Below are 20,337 nucleotides of genomic sequence, written 5' to 3' on the forward strand. Positions count from 1 at the left end.
CAGGATATTAGCGTTTTTTCCACACCTGCATCACACTGTTAACTCATACTCAATTTGTGATTCACTATAACCCCCCAGATCCTTTTCAGCAGTGCTACCGCCTAGCCAGTGATTCCCCATTTTGTGCAATCAGTTGTGCAATTGATTTTTCCTTTCTAAGTGTAATACTTTGCATTTCTCTTTACTGAATTTAATCTTGTTGATTTCAGATCAATTCTCTAATTTGTCAAGATCATTTTGAATTCTAATCCTGTCCCTCAAAGTGCTTGTAATCCCTCCCATCTTGGTGTCACCCACAAATTATATAAGCACACTTTCCACTCCATTATCAAACCCATTAATGAAATATTGAATAGTAGCAGGCCCAGGAATGACTCTCTCAGAACCCCACTAGATATGCCCTTCCAGTTTGACAGTGGACTGGTGATAACTATGCTTTGATTATGGTTTTTCAACCAGTTGTGCACCCACCTTTCTGTAACTTCATCTAGGCCACGTTTCACTAATTTGCTTAAGAGAACATCATGTTGGAATCTGTCAAGAAACTTTAGTAAAATCAAGATCCATCACATCTACATCTTCTTCCCCCGCACAGTAGGCCAGTAACCCTGTCAAAGAATATGTATGTTCCTGTTACCATAATGTGAATATATAAAATGGCAAACACTTGACAGACTTGCCCTGGGTTTGCTTACTTCTGGTCAGCATCTGGCTTCAAATTCCAGTTAGTTAAAATATTATATATATTATTATATTTCTGGAATAAAAATCACAAAATGTAATGTATAAGTATTATGCAGCGTGCTTCAATTGGCCTTATGTAGTTTATCTACTTTTCTAATATCCAAATACTTAAATAAAAAAATGCATAAATAACAGTAACAGAATATTCAATAGGCAACGAACAAGAATAAAAAAAAATCATAAAAATAGCCACCCTGACTTGGGCTAGGTATTGCTACACAACAGCCCTTCCTGTTGCCTATATGAATTTCACACAAGAATTAGAATTTAAAAATAAAATTTTCTGCAACTTAGGCACCAATATACTTTTAGTGGCTTCAGAATGCTCCACTCACTCCTTCACACTCACCAGGTAATGAATTATAGTACTTTTTTGTGTGCTCAGAAATTTTAAACAAGAAAAAGGCTCTGGAAATAGTGTTTACAGTTGCTTTTTTGGATAACCGGCTACCGAGAGCCCACTGGGCTGCCAGGCCGCTTTCCTGCTTTGCCAAGTACACGAGTTTGCTCAGGGCATACGAACAGGCAGTGGGTGCTGGACAACAGTCAAGGAAACAAACCTGAAAACAAATATGGCATATCAATCAAGGGAGAAGCATTTTACACTACAAAGCAACTGTCACAAAGTAGTCTGGGAGAGTCAAAATTAGCAGCCTCCCCCCTTTCCCAGAGGGTGGCCATACAGGTATTTTGCTTTAGAGTTAGTGAGGGGCCAGTAGTCTGAGCTTCCCCTCTCAGTCTCACAAGGAGATGGCTGCTGATCAGTTACAGAAACAGCCAATGATCAAATGCTAATGATGTGGTATTTTACAAAGAGAATCTCTTTACCCTTGACTCTGAACCTTCATCACCTGCCCAGAAACACCCCCTTCTAGTGCAAAGGATAAATTGAGAACCTTACGCTGGGACTTCGCTGGTGGGGGTTGGGAGGGGAGAAGGCTGATGCAAACTCCTTACTCATTTAATGGCAATGAGTAGATAAGGGATAAAATATGGCGCAAAAGGGAATGGGGGTCTGCAGCACTGCAAGCTTAGAACAACAAGCTTTACTCATTGTACATGTTGTACATGACAGAGCTACTGCTCTCGGTAACTCTTTAATCTGACATGACTGACCCATTGGACTCTTCAGTTCAGCTGGGCTCCAGGAACTAATTTTATTCCCAGGCTCATGGTGTCCTCAGTCTACAGCCGGTCCATCCTGAAAGTGTCCTCTGTGGCAGGATCGGTGAGGACCATATCTGGGTCATTAAGCATGTGCAGTCCATCCAAGGTTAAAGGGTCAATTTTGAGTTCATCCAGAGGGAATTGGGAATCCGAATCAAAGCTGACATCTCCGACACCTGCCAAAGAGCTGGTCAGTTCCTTTGATAAGCTGGGAGGAGATTCTCCTGTCACTAGAGTGAAGAGGAGGGGAGATAGGCCTGAGTATTGCTGCTCATTTACCAAAACACCCACTTCTTTGCACAATCTTCTGGCTAAAGTTAAAGTGATGAAACAGCTTGCACACTGATCAGAGGAGTTTACTGGATTAGCAAGAATATACTTGAAAAAGAAAAACAGATCCTAACCTGCATTGCACGTTTGTCAAAATGCATCACAAAGCCTAAATTAAAGGGCTCTACATCATCATGGGCAGTCTAATACAAAGCATAACTCAAGCAAAGGCCTGTGGGAATGGAACTGAAAGGGACAGACCACACAGCCACACGACTATCACACCAACACTTGATTATTAAAAAATAAATGTAGAAAGCTTTGCAGAGGCACCTTTCGGAGTAAAATGGTCTTAACTTCCAAATGAGGAGTGCAGTGAGACCAAAGCCATCTTTCACTCCTCCCCTCCCAAAGGTTCAAAAAGAACCAAGCTCTCTCCATAACTTAATATACATGATGCCAAGGACTAGACACCAGAAGGATCCTAAAATGAAATTTGGACTAAGCTACTGACTTGTTTAGTGACCCTGGGGGAAATCACTTCACTTTCCAGTGCTTCATATCCACCTCAATTAACATGTTTGGCACTAGGGTCTCTCTTGTTGCCAAGTCTCAGCAGAGAAGCTGAAGATAAAATGGGCCATGAAGGCTGAATACCTCTCACACCATGACAGATGGTCCTAGAAGGTTGGGGTGAAGTAGCTAACACTGTCACTGCAAGTACAGTCTATGCTGTGACTAAATGAACAATGTCCGTCTGGCACCTTTCACCAGCACAAAATCCACAAATATTTGTATAGTCTAGAACACAGCCTTCCCAGGCTCCACTCCTCCCTCCCAGGTCCACTCAGCAAGAACAGCACACAGTGAAAATGACCCAGTTCCCTGAAGGAAAGTTTTACTCATCCCTGTTTGATTAGGTCAGCAAGTGCCTTACCTGTCAGGATGATGTTGGGGATGTTTCCATGGCTGGAGTAGTTCAGCTGTTGAGAGTCCTGCAAGTTGCCATGGCTCCCAGTAAGTCCCATCATGGCTGCCTGGGAGTAGTTAAGGGTGGAGCAGGGGCTGTATAGGCTGTTGGAACTAATGGCGTTTTCTATCATATTAAACTGTTCAAGCTGAAGACCAAGGCACAAAGGAATAGTTACTTCCAGCCACCAGGAAATACCATGAAGCAATTTACAAACCTCTAGTTCGGGAGAGAACATTTCATAAGGGCAGGCAAACAAATTCATCTTTAGGTTTTGTAGACCAGAACATGGTCTATTTCCACCTAGCTTTGCAGAATAGTTTACTGCCAAATTCAGCTCTTGTGCCAAATTAAATTGCTGCTGACAATATCCTACCAGGCAGTCAAACTTTTGAAATAAATAAAGAAAACAATACTTAAAAAAATAATGAAAAAACAGCAACAAAAATTAAAGCAATATGACTGATGCTATTAAAGCCAACTATTTGCCTGCCTCAAGTGCAATCCCATTCTGAAGCCATTTCACTTTCTCAACTACACTGGAACATTTAACAGCTAAAGTAGGGACTATAGTGGGTGGCTGGTCTGACAAAGGCATGGAGGTCTGCTTGTTAAATTTTGGGATCCCACACATCTTGGTTGCAAATTACAGATATACGTATTTGTTGCCACCCACAAAGTGAGATCTTCCAAATGGGATCACTGTCAAGGAAGGTTTTTGTTTAAATCTAATAGTCTTGGCAGAGTCCCTTTAAAAGCCACCTGCTATAATGCTTAAGGGGAACAGCAAATAAAATGAAATACCAGTGCAATTACAAACTAAAACAAAAGTAATAAGATATGGACAGAAATGTGATCTTTAGAATAGCCATAAATTGAATTCTATGTATTTATTTTAATCTCAGAATGGCCAAAATATAGTCAAAATCCGAGATGAATTTGCTCACCTGATGGGATAGGGCATTAGCCTGCCTAGCTGTCATCTGCTGATCATAATAGGAGTCACCAAATACACTCCCCAGAATGGAAGAATGCTGAAAACAAAACAGAGTCCTTATGTTGTGAAAGTCACACAAACAGTTAGGCGTACCCAAGGTGTGTGAGTGACTGAACTCTTCCAACTGAATGGTATCAAATTTGGTCAGAAATACCATTATTTATTTATTAAGGAAAACTAATAAAGAACAAAATAAAATATTGGATTTTCTCTTCAAACACAAGAGTCCTCCTGTATAACACTTTTCATTAAAGCACAAGAAATATAGGCTCTAGAAAACCATAAGCTTCCTCCCATACGGGACATACATAAACTTCTGCTTTATAACAGAAGTTATGCAAATATACTATAATAAAAAAAACCACTGCAATTTTTGCACAGAAGACAAACATTTTTCCATAAAAAGAATAAAAACCACAAAAACAGCTAAGGCAGCAAAGTGCGCGTTGCAACTGAAAGATAACATGATAACAGTTTTCAAGTTGTTAGAAGGAGGAGGGACGTAAATTGTTCTCGATATCCTCTGAGGATAGGACAAGAAGCAATGGGCTTAAATTGCAGCAAGGGAGGTGTAGGTTGGACATTAGGAAAAACATCCTCACTGTCAGGTTGGTTAAATGTTGGAACAAAAATGAGCTCAGGTGGTTTGTGGAATCTCCATCACTGGAGATTTTTAAGAGCAGGTTGGACAAACAGCTATCAGGAACGGTCTAGATAATACTTAATTCAACCATGAGTACAGAGGACTGGATGACCTCTCAAGGTCCCTTTCGATTCTATGATAATGCAGTAAGTACTTCTGTCATCAATATGCCTATGATGGCTGGTTACCCATCTCCCTAAAATGAGCAGTTTAACTAAAACAATAAGGTGCCACTGTGAATCTCAATTTACAGTATCAAGTCTTTTGCATCAAGAGCAGATCACAGAAGTTATTTATTAAAATGCCTGGGTATGAAACGTGCTTTCAGCAGTACCAAGAGAAGGTAAATTTGCAGAAGGAATTCTATAACCATGCTAATTTCCTTCTTTTCCTTTTACTGAAATGTCCATTTATCCATCATTCTGAAGGTGACCAATAGCTTTGAGTTGTGTTATATTATTTTTAAACACCATCCAACTTCCAACTTCTATTTACTCAAAAGGCTACTGGCTATAATAGAAATCACAAATATAACTCCTTCTTTAAATTCTATCTAACTTAGTAGATTTTCAACTAGAATCTGCAATCTCCAACACAACTAGTGTACTTATAGAGAACTTACTTAAGTTTGTCTCATGTTTAGAGATGTATTTGTTTTTGTATTTTAAATGTCTTGCGTAGTATTTTCAAGCAGTTTTAATTTCATGAAATTTAACCACAAGGCTAAGAGACAAATCATTTTTCCCCACAGAAAGTTGAATGATAAATTTTAAGCAAAAACCTAATTAGCAACTATACAGTTACACCAACTAATACAACTAAGGACATTAACATGGCAAAGTTGCAAAATACTCAAAAGCACAAGATGAAGTCCACAACAGTGAACGTAAAATCAATTTAGCAGACAACAGTTAAGATAACTAATAGTAAAATCTCAGAAGAAACAGTTTTCTGAATGGCACCGATAATTTGTGTTTGTGCATGCATATATATAAAATATTTCAATCAGCATGAAAGAGGAGAAGAGATGGTTGTTTTTATCAGCAAGCCTTCCAACAGACTTTTGTAAAAAGGAGCCATCATGAAACAAACATGATGACAATGCCTTTTCAAAGCAAAAGAAAGGAACTTTCTACCTTGAGGCAGAATCTTCCAGTGTCGTCATGCTGTAGGGAGACTCTTGAGCTATAGTAGCATCAGTGGATTCGTAGTCTGATTACTAAAAGCCTTGAGGAAAGCTCAGTAGGGTTTCAGCATGGTGCAGATATTCAGTCCATTTGCTAAACAGATCCTATATGCACCAGGCCTGTTCTTAATAATACTGAGAACCTCCATTCCATTGTGTGTGGGAGGGCAGAGGGCATAGTTTGAGTGCACTCAGATAATAGAAAACTGTTGAACTCCTGAGTAGTGAGCATTCTGTATGAATCCTGCACAATGCTGGAACATGGTGGATACTTGCAACCCATCCTTAAAGCGTTGCTCCAGGCAGCTAGAAGCAAGCCTCCCAGCCAGGTAGACAGACCAGCACTAGCAGGGCTCAGACTAGTGAACAAAAAACAGCAGTTTGGATGTTGTGGCTTGGGCTCTCAAGCTTAGAGGGTCGGGTGGGCCTGAAGGCCCAAGCCATAACCTCCACACTGCTATTCTCACTCTGCTAGCGGGAGTCTGTCTACCCAGGTTGCAGGACTCACTGCCAGCTGCACTGAATATATGCCCAAAGGTTCTATGTTCCGAACCCTGATGTGTAACGTCAGAAAATATCCTGATGCTCGGTAAATCCTGTCTGGCAGGAAAGATCACGGTCTCCAGTCACTCTCAGAAAGGGCCTGGCTATTAAATGAAGCGAGGAATCTTTTCCTTCACACTGATTCAAGAGAAAGAACAGGATTTTACAGCAAAACCAAGATTTCCTTCACAGAATATTCCCACTCTTATTGTTTTACATTTGAAAGGGATGATTCAAACACTTTCTCATGAATTCTTAAACTAAGTTATAATTCATTGGATCAAAAAGTGAAAAATAAAAGCACTTTTTCCTTCTAAGTACTGTAACAAGATGTTTTAGCCAGAATTATATCCTGCATGTTAAATAAGGAGCTTCTTTGTCAGTACCTTGTTGATTCTCGTTGTTCATTTATGAGACATGACTGCCCTGCCCCCAATACAAACCCTAACTTCAACAGTGCCTCCTCATATCCTCAATATCAACAACTAACGCCAATCTGGAACGGTCATTAGAAATGCAGCTGACATGCTACAGCCCCAGACAGAACCTACCCAAGACGCTTCTCCTTTAACTTCTGCCATTTTTATGCAAACTTTTCAAAGATACAGCAAAAAGGAAGAAAGAGAGAGAGAAAGAAAGAAAAAGTCCTTGCCAAAGTATGGTTATCATGACTCCTGTCCTAGAAGAAGCCTGAAGTAGAACATGAAAAGCAATGAATTGGACAAAATTCTCATGCGTTAGCCCCTGTTCCTCATGAGGCACTCTGAACAAATCACAGAAACTCAAGCTACATTAATTTTTTCTTGAGACTCCTAAATGCACTATTTAATAATTTTATTAGCGGTAAAGCTCCCTAAGGAAAATCAATCAGAAACTTCATTACTTCAACACTTCAGGGTCCAAAAATAATTTATCAACTGGTCTGATATACATCTTGTTAACCCATCTCCTAATGAAATACTATACAAGGTCTGTTTTGTCAACAGTACATCTTCCTTGGTTAATGACATGGTGACTGCAAAAAACCTAGCTTAAATCATTGTCTAGAAATACATACCATATTTTCCAAGTATTTAGCTGTTCTACTAAGAAAGCAACTTTATATCTAACTGAGACAACGATGTCAGGGAAAAAAATCAAGTAGTAATAAACAAAGCCAGTGTTAATGAAGAGCCATGCAAACAAGCTGAAAACCACAAGCAGAGCTTTTCAATTCATGTTTAATGGAAAGTCCCTTACGGATCAGAAATGAGCATTTGGAACTCAAGTGAATAGCAAATAGATTTGGGGCGGGAAGTTGAGGAATAATTCCTGTTGCATGAACTAGATGTGATTAAACAAGTTATATCCTAAAAGTTTACACATAGAGAGCTGGTTCTCCTGTTACTAAAAATAGGGATTTACCTAAAATTAATTAAAAAACCCAGAAGTTAGAGATGGCAGAGGCTCACAGAGCCACACCTACCCCACCCCTCCATCCTCAATAAGAGCCAGATTGTTCCCCTACACTACATCTTCCAGTTTCTTGACCAGCCTATTTTTTAAAACGTCTCAACTGATAAGGGTTCCACCTCTTCCCTTGAGAAACTATTTATGCTGGAATCTAACAGACCTCACTATTAACAAGTTCTCCCTACCACCCCAACCAGTCAGCCTACATCTTCCTTTTCCTCCTAGTAATACCCTTTTCTATCACTTCTCTCCATCCTTAAAAATACATAGCTAGTTATGTCACCCCCACCCCCACCTGTTGGCTTACAGATGTGGGAAGGAGAATAGGTTTTTTAATTTAACAAGGTATCAAGAATTATTTTCCAATCTTTCCCATTTGGCTTTTGTTAGACGGCAAACTGTATCTCAGCATCCTATTTAGAAGTACAGTACTTCAAACCAAGTTCTGCTAGTTTGGAAACTAAGCCCTAACATTAATTAATTGTTCCTTGTAAATTGGTCTGACGTGTATCCCTTTGTCAATATACCAAATAAAAAAATTTCATTTTATAAGAGGCCATATAGTAAAACAGGCAATGTAATTAAACTTCATCTCCTTCCACATATCTGCTAGAGGAGGAACCACATGTCTGTTAGGCTAACTAATGAAAGTTAGGCACATCATAGTGACTCAGTTTAAATACAGAGGGAAGACCAAAAGGGAAAACTGCTTTCAACTGCATTCCACCATTTTAGACTGCCTCATGATAATAAAGTAACTGGCCTGAGGACACAGGCCGGCAGGGAGGAGTTACTAACCAGTCAATGCCTACATTTGGGGGTGTCAGGGCTGAGAATTAGTAATAAGTGTCTGGTAGCAGCATTAACCTAATGGCAGCTTAAAGAAAAGGGAGTACATTTTCTTGCCTACTCTGGGCCATAAAAGGACAAAGCAGGGCTAGGAGAGGCAGGTAGAAGAATCAGTTACCGTGGAAGTGAAGTGAAGGTTAAAAAGTCAGACTGACAGCTCTAACTCTCAAATCTATTACTGAGTTCACTAAGTTGTGACTGAAACCACTGACTCAAGTCTCTGGCTAATGGCCAGGAGAGATGAATCTCCAACTTTGAGAAATAAATTTATTTATTTTAATTATGCTTCTCCTTATAAATATCCTTTAAAAATTAAAAGTACCAGAAAACAGGAAATACAATTTCAGACTCTCTCATGGCGTCCAATGAGCGCTCCCTCCTGCACCCAATCACCATTTCTGGGATGTAGGAAAGGGCAACAACTTTTACCTATTTCAGCAGCATTAATAGGAGATTCTAAACCATCTCAGCACTGCCTGATTAGCAATTCCCCCTAAAAACTGGTTCATGATTTCTTTAGTTGCCCTGCAGCTGGTGGATTAAATTCCCTTTGCTCTGTTTAAATACGGGCACAATGATTTGTGGGACTCCTGCACATATAAATTAATATTTACACAGACAGGGAAGATAGCCACATTGCAAGATTAATATTTAATGTTTTTCTAACCTGTTTCTTTCAAGTCATGAACTGGAGTTGCTACCTTTTCAAGAGTTCACTTTCTACAGAGGTTTCTTTAGAAGTGTCCATTGTTTCCTGCTTTAATTGCCCCTGAGGATGTGAGCTGTATTCAGAGGTGCACAAATCACCTGGACAGACCTCCCCTTCCCCTCACTTCCTTTCACATCCCCATGCCCTTCCAGCCACTCCAACAAATACTGCTATAGACTCACACTTCCTATAAGGCATCATTCCCTTTATTGAAAGGGATCTTTTCTGGATTCCTTTTCTGTGGAGCTCTCATGAAGGAGTAATTGAGTGTAAAAAAGTTTAACAGTAGTTTCTATTAAAGTTTGAATTCACCAACTTTTGGAAAACTCTGTATCTGAATGAAGCTGCAAACATGATGAGACATCAGTGATGCATGAAGCACATAAAGTTACAGTGAGACAACCATGGGTCAGTAATGGAAAGACTCAACTAAAAAACAAACACAAGAAGCAAGGCCTGTGGAAGCACAGAGTCCCTTACTTGAGGGGAGCTGCCAGGAGAGAAGCCTTGATTGGAGACAGGAGAGGTGGGAGACTGGTTGGCTGGGGATCCAGCATTACTGCGGTACTGCTGGAGTGAAGCCTACAGAACAACACAGAATTAAAGACCATGGGATTGATGAAAGGTTGAAAAATTATATACTTATTGGTGTAGAGCTGGGGAAGCCAGGTGAGACCATCTTCAAGAACTCCCGGAGATCAGCAAGTATGCTATGACTGTGAATAATGCCCCAAACATCATGAAAAAGGTCAAGATACCAACACGGCTTGGTCTGGTGTCTAGCTATGCACACCTAAAAACAGGGACCTGCTCTTATTCAAGGAAAACTGAAGTATTTCTGGTTTATGTTTTGTTTTCGGTTTAAAAAACGGTCAGCCAACACATAAAAGAGACACGTGTGGAAAGAGGCCTCCCAATCTGGGAATAATTTGAAAATACTGACATTGACACCTTCAAACTCAACTGCCACCCCCTCCCCTTTCTTAATTTGATGCCTATGGCCCTTAGAAAAGTGGTATGAATATTCTTCTTCCTACTCTTAGGAATTAGTCTTGGTATATTAATTAGATTAAAGTGTATAATTGCAAAGACAAACCCTTTTCATAACTACATACTTTCCCACCGCATGAACTAGACACCATCTGATACATACACTGTCTGTAGGCTAATGCTAGCTATGCCCATATGGTTTTTAGCCTTAGTGAGATAAGATGTTCACAGAATTACCTTTTCACTGTCACATAATGTACCCTGGATTAAGGTAAGGGAATCACTCAAACTCAAAACAGACACAGAGCAGCTGTTGAAATAATAAACACAGCTCTTTCTATAATGCTGTCTTTGGGAGCCAAGATTATGATGAGGAAGAACTCAGTATTACTGAGCAAGGAGTAATTTAATCAGACAGTTTTATAGAGTGAGGAGTGGTGTATTGATAACACTTTCTAACACTGTTTAAAATGCACAAAGAATAACTCAAGGTTAGTAAACCTTCCTGACAAAGGTTTTTTTGTTTGTTTTTTAAGATCCATAGAATTCAGGTATTATATTGAGATCCTGCAGGCTGGACTTCAGTGGGGCTATGAGGATTAATGGAAAACCTTTCAATGAAGCTGCACTGTAGCTTAGAATACTTTTTTACCCATGTTTAAAATGTAGCGTACTTGTATACAATTTCAAGTTCTAAAGAGAAACCTAATATTCTGAATGTTAAGGGCTTAGAGAAGTTTAGGATGAGAAAAGCAATGTGAAAAGCAGAGAAGGAAAATCCGAATATCGGTATTAGTTATTGCATAAACATTAGAATGAAAACATTCAGACATGTTGTTTTGAGTGGCTGGCATGTCAAAACCAATATCCCTTCAAACTACTGATTTCTCTTTCATCTTTATCTTCTCCTACTCCCTCACAATCCTGGTATAGAAGCCACATCTTCACCAGCACAACCTGGTTTAAACCTGATCCCCAGATTGAAACCCACAATCACGTTTTAGCCCTCCATAGTGAAATGGCTGCTCTTGTTATCTAAACAGTTGCTAGTATTGCCCCACTGCCAGGAAGAGAAGATGTTCCAATGAAATCAGAGGGAGCAATTCACTGGCCTTCGGAGCAGAACCAGCAGAGAATGTGCCAAGTATCTCTTCCTAGCAATGGGACATCATCTCAGGGATGGCCTATTATATTGAACCACCTTCTGAATTCTGGATTCCAGCTTGTAATAGAAAAAATTTGCCTTCTTGGTTTAACTCTGCCGTTCAACCACCATACATATAGATGTGTATACTCCGTTCTTTAGAGAGACTTGAAAGCAACTATAACAAACTCTCCAAGAAATAATGTTAGCCAAAAAAATTCCTCTTGAACAAACTGCTGTGCTTTAAAAAACAGTATCTGTGGTTTTCTGTATCTTGGGTGGAAAATGCTGATTAGCACGACTTTTATCAAACTTCAGTTAAATGTCTTATCTGGACTGTGTAGCACTCAACTTGTGGATACCAGATTCACCTGGGTCAAAATAAGTACATATGATGGCTGGGAAGGTAGCAGTACACAAGCACTAAAATGCAAATGCTGCTGTCTGAAAATTAAACTAAAACTCCATTTTGGTAGACACCTGAACATAGTTAATATGGATAAATATTTTTCAGTTTTATGAAATTCTGGTCTTTCCAATTGTATAGAAATGTCTGGTCTTTCAGAACTTAAAACTAGCCAAATTTCAAAAGATGCTTCTCACTTTTTACAGATAGAGATGTTTATAAAATGGTACTTTTAAATTAGTCTCTCCATGCTTAGCTGATGGAAAACAGCAATGAAGTGACTAACACCTTGTAAACTGCAATGCTAACACAGATACTTATCTACATCCTCCCTTCTAAAGGCATAGGGCACTCAGAACTCACAGATGTGGCATTTAAAATGACAATTTTTTCCCCGACCACTTCCTTTATTAATAAATCCTACTGACGTATCATCTTGACCTCTGACTTGGCAGTTTATAAATTATTTTATATATCATCCACCCAAAGAATAAGTGCATCATCTTCATTACCCATCTGTTTATGTTTTTTGCTGCCCTGAAACTATATATCTGAAGATGCATCTCTACTGCTTCAAACTTGAGTTCGTTAAACTGATTTTTAAAAAAATCTATTTCAACTATTTCAAGTGGGCCTGAATTTAGACAGGGTTAGCCAGAGTTATGGCACCATTCCCATTTTACCAAGTGTTTTAGAAATCACATTCAGTAGTTTAAACAGTTTGGCCTGGTTCATACGGGTTGGCCATATTATGTTTAATACATGTTAAAAACTGGTTGAACCAAACTGTTTGAATCCAGTGTACACAGTGCCTGGATGTGGAACTGCTACAAGGGCTATCTAGTTAGACCTCTGATAATGCAGGCCAACACTGCTGTTGAATTCTACACAGCCATGTTCTCTGGAAGAAAGCTATTTGTTTCCACTTATATCATCTTCAGTCATTGCCCAAACTTACCGAGTTGATGTCTATGCCCATAGAAGGTTGGGTCTGGCTGCCTGGAGGTGACTGTGGGATGGTAGATGGCACTGTGACTGAGAGAGGGGGAAGCTGTGATCCTCGCTGTAAGCCAGAAGTCTGCATTAAAGGGGTATTCTGAGGCAGACTACTTGCCACTTGGGTCTGTTGCTGTTGCTGGGAACTAGTCTGGGTAAAAAACTGATACGGTGGAAGCTGCTGTTCCAAAGACAATGCATCCATAGCCACAGCCTTAAAGAGAAAACAGGAAAATGTATTATGCAAAGCTCTGTTCAACTCAGACTCCTCAAATGTCACACCAAGTGAATATTCATATATAGCTAAGCGTTATATATCACATAAGCAATCTGGAAAGTTAGCTGAGGTCTTGCATTTAAAAAAAAAACTTGCATTTAAACCTTCAAGGATGTGGTTTAAAGGGACTAATTTGACATTTTATTTGTTGTAAATAAATAAAAAGTGTGCCTGCAACCTTAGTTTAATGTTTGATTTGAGAGCTGACAATTCAGTCAGTCAAGGAAAACCCATTCACTAAGTCCCTGTTCTGAGCCTCTGAAGGACCAAACTAGAGCATGCCAGGTATGGCAGAGGCAGCCTACAGGTGCATCAAAGGGTCAAAAATTGTAAGAGCCAAAGGAGTTTCTCACATGATTCACAAGGAAGCATGAAACACAAGAGATTCTTGTGATGTTATCTTTAAAGAAAGATGTTTTCCTCAGTGTTTCCAAGGCCTTGGAAGACAAAGTGAAATCTGTTTCCTTAAACTATCTTCTCCACTGTCTGACAGCATACATGAATTTATCTCGGTAGAATTGCTCAGATCTGGCTGCTGGCTTTGATTTAAAAACACCCAGACCCAAAGCATTTATTTATAAAAAGGAGCATAATGACATTAACTTTACAAAAATACCTAAAGGAGAAAATTATGGAATGAATGATGTGACTACAGGTTTATCAACCTTGCAGCTAACATTTCCCTATGTGAATCAAGTTAGAAACAGACAGCTATGATCTAAAACTTTACAAAGTGGAACAAGGTTTGTTGTTCTTACAAAACGTACTCCTTCTCCAGATCTCCAAGCAGCCTCCTACCTGAGTAATTGGTGACAGAGGTGAAAGGGTAGGAGACATCTGCTGGGACTGTGGTCGTCTGGAGTCTGCATTCAGTGAGAGGGGACTGACAGCTGGCTGCCGGGAGGAGGCTTGCGTTGTTGTCATTCCTGCCATTAAAGGAAGAAACCAGTTTACGCAGGAACTGTGGTGATGCTTATTTACATTTAACAATTTGTTTATATGAAGTAAAATTATGACGACTAAATGGCAGAATTTTACAAAACTTTACAGTGAAGTGTTGAATATGGCTGGGCCACTATTCTATGCTGAATGCAGCATCAGGCTGAAATTCTTAGCATATCTGTAATGGATTTTGAGAGTGAAAATGCCACGATGGAGAGGAGATTGTTGCAAGCATCTCTGCTGATCACTCCTGTTAATGTAGAACTAGATACTGCCATTCAATTAGCCCAGTGGATGCCAAACTGGCATGCGGAGCCTTTCTTGATGCTTCATTTAAGAACTGGGCAGTGCCGTTTGTGGTGCAGGGAACAGGAAGTGGGTCTGCAAGATGATCCCTTTCTAACAAAGTGGTTCTGATTTTCAGTCTGTGGGCCACTAACCTATCCCAAAGCCCATGAGACCCACTGGAAACTTCCAGAGGCAAATGAAGTCAGGTCATTTTATAAAAAACTAATGCGAGCAGGGCCATAATTTTGTTTCCTGGAATGATGGGGAAGTCTGTTATCTGTGTTCATCTCATAGTCCTGAGCCACTTCTTATTTCCCCTACTAATATCCTGCACTTTCAAGATCCTGCATTGTGGCTATCATTGTTCCATGCCAAATGGACTCCCTTTGGCTGCAGGCAATCCTGTTTATTAATTCTTACCCTGCTGTGACACCTTTCATTCACAGATCTCAAGTGCTGTACAGACATTTGTTTAGCCTTACACAGACTCTGGGAACCATGTAGGGGGCCCACATCTATAAGCAATCTCAGGCGTTCATATACTACAATGAGGAGAGCCATACAGAGCACCTAGGCAGAAAGTACCTGTTAGATGAATCAGGGATGAATGGTTGCATTGTAGGGGAGTTTTTCTTTTGTTACTGGGATAAGAGGTCAGATTTATAGATAAGACAGGTTTCAATGGTCAGCCCAAAACACTCTACAACAGTTACTAGGGATATTCCTACCCCTACAAAGTTTGCATGGCATCAGCACTTTTCACCAGGGTCTCTCTAAGCACTTTGTTAACTAACCCTCACAACATCCCTGTGGCATAGATATTCACATGCCCACTTTACAGCTGGGTAAGTTGAATGCACAGAGATTAAATTACTTTCCCAGAAATCAGTGAGCAAGAAAATGGCAGCACTGAAAATAGAAAATGGCAATCCCAACCCCGCCATCTCCTGCTCTGACCACTAGACGACACTCCTTCCACCCCCTAGAAGCGCTGTTGCTAAATGAGATACTTTTCTCATTCCTCAAGCTCTCATGACTGAAGATAAAGCAAGCAACCTTATGATGAAAGCCTGCCAAGTTGCTGTAATTTACCAACTCTTTCTGCAGTGAAGGAGCAAGCCCATGTTTCTGTGAGTAGTCATGACTGAGGGATCAATGAGAGAAAAGGACAACACAGAATCTGACACCAAAACTTTTGCCACAGTTTGATTGGTGCTTCTGTCTCTCATTCATGTGACAAGATTGAACAACCCAACAGCTCCAGATGGTGTATCAGAGTTGCACAAACGGAGCAGAAAGACAAGGAAACAAGTTACTCAGGCCTGGTTTACACTAGAAAATTAGGTCACTTTAACTACATCCACCAGGAGGTATGAAAAATCCACATTCTTAAGGGGTTTTAATTAAGCTGACCTAAGTCCCCGTGTAGACAGCACTACATCTACGGAAGAATTCTAGCTACCATCTCACGGAGAGGTGGATCTTTGTGGTGAAGGTAGTGTCTACACTGAAGCGCTACAGCGGTGCAACTGTGCTGCTGAAGTGTTATGTGCAGACAAGCCCCAAGTCGTGTGCTCTAGTTCTGCCCTTTTCGCCTCCCAGTTTATATACTACAGGGTAGTAAATGTAACAGGTATTTCCCCCCCCCCCGCCATTGTCCTTATGTCACAGAATCCTGAACAATGATTCTGCCCACTGTATTCACCAGCCCTATTCCAGCTGCATTTGAAAGGAGATAAATGGTTTACTGGCAGGCAACGAACAAGGACCAAGCAAGACCAGATTCATTTTAAGTGTAACAGATTTGTTCACATGTGTAGATGAACAGGACACACAGATAGTTTTCATTACAATAAATTTAACTCCATTAAATATGAATTCCCCACAAAAGCAACCAATCTCAACAGGTAACATCCATCAAGGTTCTGCATTCGCTCTGACTTGTATTGCCTATTATTAGCTTCAGCTCATCCTTGAAAAACTGGGATAAAGGCAGCACTCATAGAAACACTATGCAGCTAATACAAAAGGGGATTTCAATTCTTAATTATGACAAAGTGCTCTCTGTACTCACTGGAGGCTGATGCAAGAAGCAACACTACAGAGATTGCCAAAGCCTTTCACCCAGAGTTTCCAGCTTCAGGCCAAAGCAACTGAACTTAATTTTAGGTATTCTGTTATGGAACAAGGACAGGACAGTCCATTCAATACAGCTCTAGTCTGCTTCCTGAACAACGTTAGTTTTTGTGCATCTCAACATCAGAGAGCTACTAACAAGCTGGAGGGAACTTAGAAGAGCAGCAAAAATAAGCAGCTGGAGAAACTGACTTTCAAGAAAGCCATGAGAAACAGAGCTGGGCAGAGAATGGCAATTCCATTTCATTAAGGATTTAGAAATTTGGTTTCATAGCAATTTGAATAAAAACATCAAAAATGTCAAAATCCTCCATGAAACAGAATTACTGTTCTCTGTCCAGTTTTACCAGGAATCTCAACCCTTAAGCAGTCAGCCTGGTGGGTTGTCCTGGAACCCGAGACCCTGGAAGCCTGGGCTGCTTGACATGTGAGAACCCCAAATCCTCAGGCTCCCAGCACCCTGTTAGCTGCTGGGGGGGGGGCTGCTGAAAAGCCTGGACGCCTGGGCTGCTGAGGAGCTGGGAGGTGAGCTGGCAGGAGGTTTCCAGTGGAATTTAATTGATATCAACACAGCCCCGCAGAATGCTTAGATTTTGATGAATCATCAACTTCTGATGAAAATGTTTTGTGTAAATATTTTCAACTAGCTCTAATACGAAATCCAAAAAGGTGCTTTCTCTCCCCTTACCCTTGTACTTTGGAGGAAGTATAAGTGTTCAGAAAAGCATATCTCAACATATACAATAGGAAACAGCTCCTGGGAAAGGCTTGATTAAAAAAAAAGTGTGTTTTATATTTTCATTTGGACAACTGTAACTAAAAATAAGGGGATGAAATTAATAAAAGGACTGTTTGGCACATCAGTGAATAAAAATATTTCTAACGGTATTCTTGTGACATTCTTTAAATTACTGTCATTGGTTATGTGTCCACCTGACTAGAATCATTATAGTTTCTCAGGATGCTCTGCAGTTAGTACTTTTTTAAAAAAAAAGCTTGCTGGGGTGCTTTGCCCAAGGATGTACCCTTCTCTTGCCAGATACAATGGCACGACTCTATTTGACTAGCAAACAAAAGTTGCTTGTAATTATTTGATGGTCAGACAAACTATTAACCCCACTCACATCTATCCTCCTAATAAGTACAACCTCAGAAGAAAAAGAGAGCCTCTGTGGTAACATTTAGAAACCCTGTTCCGAGGGGTACTCGGATCCTATAATTTCAAGGTTCTAAGCAGGCTGAATCATCAGGCTCCTCTTCTACAGGTTTTTCTGCTACAATGCACAGTCATGCTCTGCAGCAGTTTGAAGAGCCAAGTTCTGTGCTGATCACTGATGGCTACCACATAAGAAGGATGTTTATCCCAACTCCCATGCCACATGCCCCAGTACCACCTTCTTTCATCTCCTCCCTTCTGTCCTTCGTCTCTTATTCTGTTCTCAGTCTCTCTCCCCCCCCATTATGTTTCCCATTTCTTTGCCTCTTCTGCAGCCCCTGATGTACAGTGGATACAAAGTAACAGGGCACAGCAACAGAGGCAAGCTACACAAGAGTGAAGGAAGAGTGCAGTATAACCAAGACAACCTGTATCAGGAAATGAAGGCTGGCAGCACTCATTCAGTGGCCCTCTGGGCTGGTGCTTTATAAAATGCAATTTCTTTGCTAATGGTGTTTTCAGTGATATAAGGCGCCTACTTGCTCAGGCAACATGAGTTATTTCTAAATAAAATAAAACAACCCAAGTCAGAGATTGATTCTTTTTTCTTTCTGATCACTGGCTCAGGCTATTTGCCTGGGAAAGGTTACTGGTCCTGAAAATACAGTATTTGTGCTGGTCTACTGACATTTTTCTAGCATGGTTGATAATGTGATTTTTAATGATGTATTTGTATTGCAGCAAGCCCTGAGGCTCCACCCAGCATCAAGGTCTTTTGTGCTAAGAGGTGTACAAATACAAAGAGTCCTTACCCTGAAGAGCTTACAGTCCAAGACGACAACACCACAAAGAGCAAGTAGGATATACAACATTAAGGCAATGTGGTCAGGTGGTTGTAAGTTTATTCCTGAAAGCCTTACATAGGTGGGTGTACTTAGGGTCTCTTCAAAAATGCAGTCTGTGCTCGGAGACAGTCAGACTTACAAATAATCCTGACTAGAACATATTTTAGGGGGTTTATATAATACTAATTCAGTTGCCTAACAGTCCACATTAGGTTCAGGTAAAGAAATGATACAATCTCTCAAGAGAGTCACCACAACAAAGAGAGGACAGAAGGAATGGAAACAAGAAATCAAGAAGTTTGCTGCAGTGGTTTCCCTGTGTGGGTGCACTCTGGCTGGTACTTCATAAAATGAGTTGAGTTACTGCCAAGATGCGGACATTGCATCTCACTCTGGAAAGATTCATACAAAATAAACCAGAATAATGCATGTGTGCCAAGAATGAAAGATGGAAGAATATCACAGTATGTATACGCAAAACACAGTTAATTATGATCATTTACATTTCTTTATCCCAAAATGATTTATACGAGTTGCATACACAGAAATCATTTCAACCACCAATGAAGCCAACTTTGAGATGAAACACAGCAGCTGTTTAGTAACGTTCACCAATGCTACACAACTGCTGAGGGATAGAAAGTAACTTTTTACTGACAGAATTTATAAATTAGCCCTTTGGCTAAGTTCTTACCCTGACTGGCAGTGCTGATGCCCAAGTGAGTCAAGTTGGCTGCAAGATTTCCGGTGCTATTCGAGCCACTCAGGGATGGGAATGTGGATTCCTCAGGATCTAGTGGTGTTGGAAGAGGAGAAGGGAAATGGATGTTTGTCAGGTCTGGCAGAGAGCCACCTGTGTTATGTGCAGCTGGAATCAGCGTTGTAGTGTTTTCCTGGTCAGCTGATGGAAAGATGCTGAATTAAAAAAAAAAAAATACAGTAACAAAAGTCAGTTCAGATTTCAGTCTAGATACACACTTCCCACATTATACACAAAAAGAAAGTTTATCTGAAGCTGTCATGCACAAAGCTATGTAAAAAATATATATGTAAAATATTTAGAATGGTCATCATTATAAAGTTTCAACATTTACCCATGGTTGTCACACGGCAATATTTTCAGTGGGGTTGCAGTTGTTTTCATATTATTTAGAAGAGGGAACTACACTTTTTGCATTTCAGGGTGATTATGATCCCTTGCGTGCTTAAAAAGCCTACATCTAAGTGACTAACTCTACCTGTAGTATGCATAAGTCTCCTGTGTCTTAGTCATTTAGAAACATTTTTTGTACAATCACATGCTTCTGCGCCTGATAAAAGTTTGCTGACAAAGACACATATCAAAGATAACTGCCAAGTTGTATCAGTTTTGAATTACGCCTAGATTTCTGCACTGAATCCACTTTGTAGGGAGGTTCTGAGAAATATTTGGCCAATAATGGGTCCTTTAAAAAAAAAAAAAAGTCCCCTCTGTGAAAGAGAGTTCATTTGTCAGGATTTGCTAGAGGCATCCCCAAAAATGCATCACTTAAGGAAATCAACAGGAGATTCAGGCAACCTCTCTGGCTTTTCGTCTATCTACTCCAGAAATATGAATTCTAGAGCATATCTAGAGAACTCAAAAAAG

The 20,337-nt window shown here is 40.1% G+C and overlaps 1 protein-coding gene across 5 annotated transcripts in view; it reads right to left on the reverse strand.

Moving 5' to 3' along the window:
• Positions 1-635: 635 nt before the first annotated feature.
• The window catches only part of CRTC1 (CREB regulated transcription coactivator 1), a 58,909-nt gene continuing 39,207 nt past the window's right edge, over positions 636-20,337 (reverse strand). For 2 of the 5 annotated variants that reach the window (XM_050934491.1, XM_050934494.1), the window contains 7 exons: positions 19,405-19,625; positions 14,142-14,269; positions 13,029-13,280; positions 10,011-10,112; positions 4,099-4,185; positions 3,119-3,299; positions 1,776-2,141 (listed from right to left, as the gene is read on the reverse strand). In XM_050934491.1, coding sequence (XP_050790448.1) covers positions 1,930-2,141; positions 3,119-3,299; positions 4,099-4,185; positions 10,011-10,112; positions 13,029-13,280; positions 14,142-14,269; positions 19,405-19,625 — 1,183 coding nt within the window. In that variant the 3' untranslated portion in view covers positions 1,776-1,929. Of the gene's footprint in view, positions 1,305-1,775; positions 2,142-3,118; positions 3,300-4,098; positions 4,186-10,010; positions 10,113-13,028; positions 13,281-14,141; positions 14,270-19,404; positions 19,626-20,337 lie in introns of those variants that run through there. The other 3 variants (XR_007771429.1, XM_050934493.1, XM_050934492.1) reach the window with 3 other exon arrangements.

This window comes from Gopherus flavomarginatus, chromosome 24 (assembly GCF_025201925.1).
Source record: "Gopherus flavomarginatus isolate rGopFla2 chromosome 24, rGopFla2.mat.asm, whole genome shotgun sequence".
NCBI lineage: Eukaryota > Metazoa > Chordata > Testudines > Testudinidae > Gopherus > Gopherus flavomarginatus.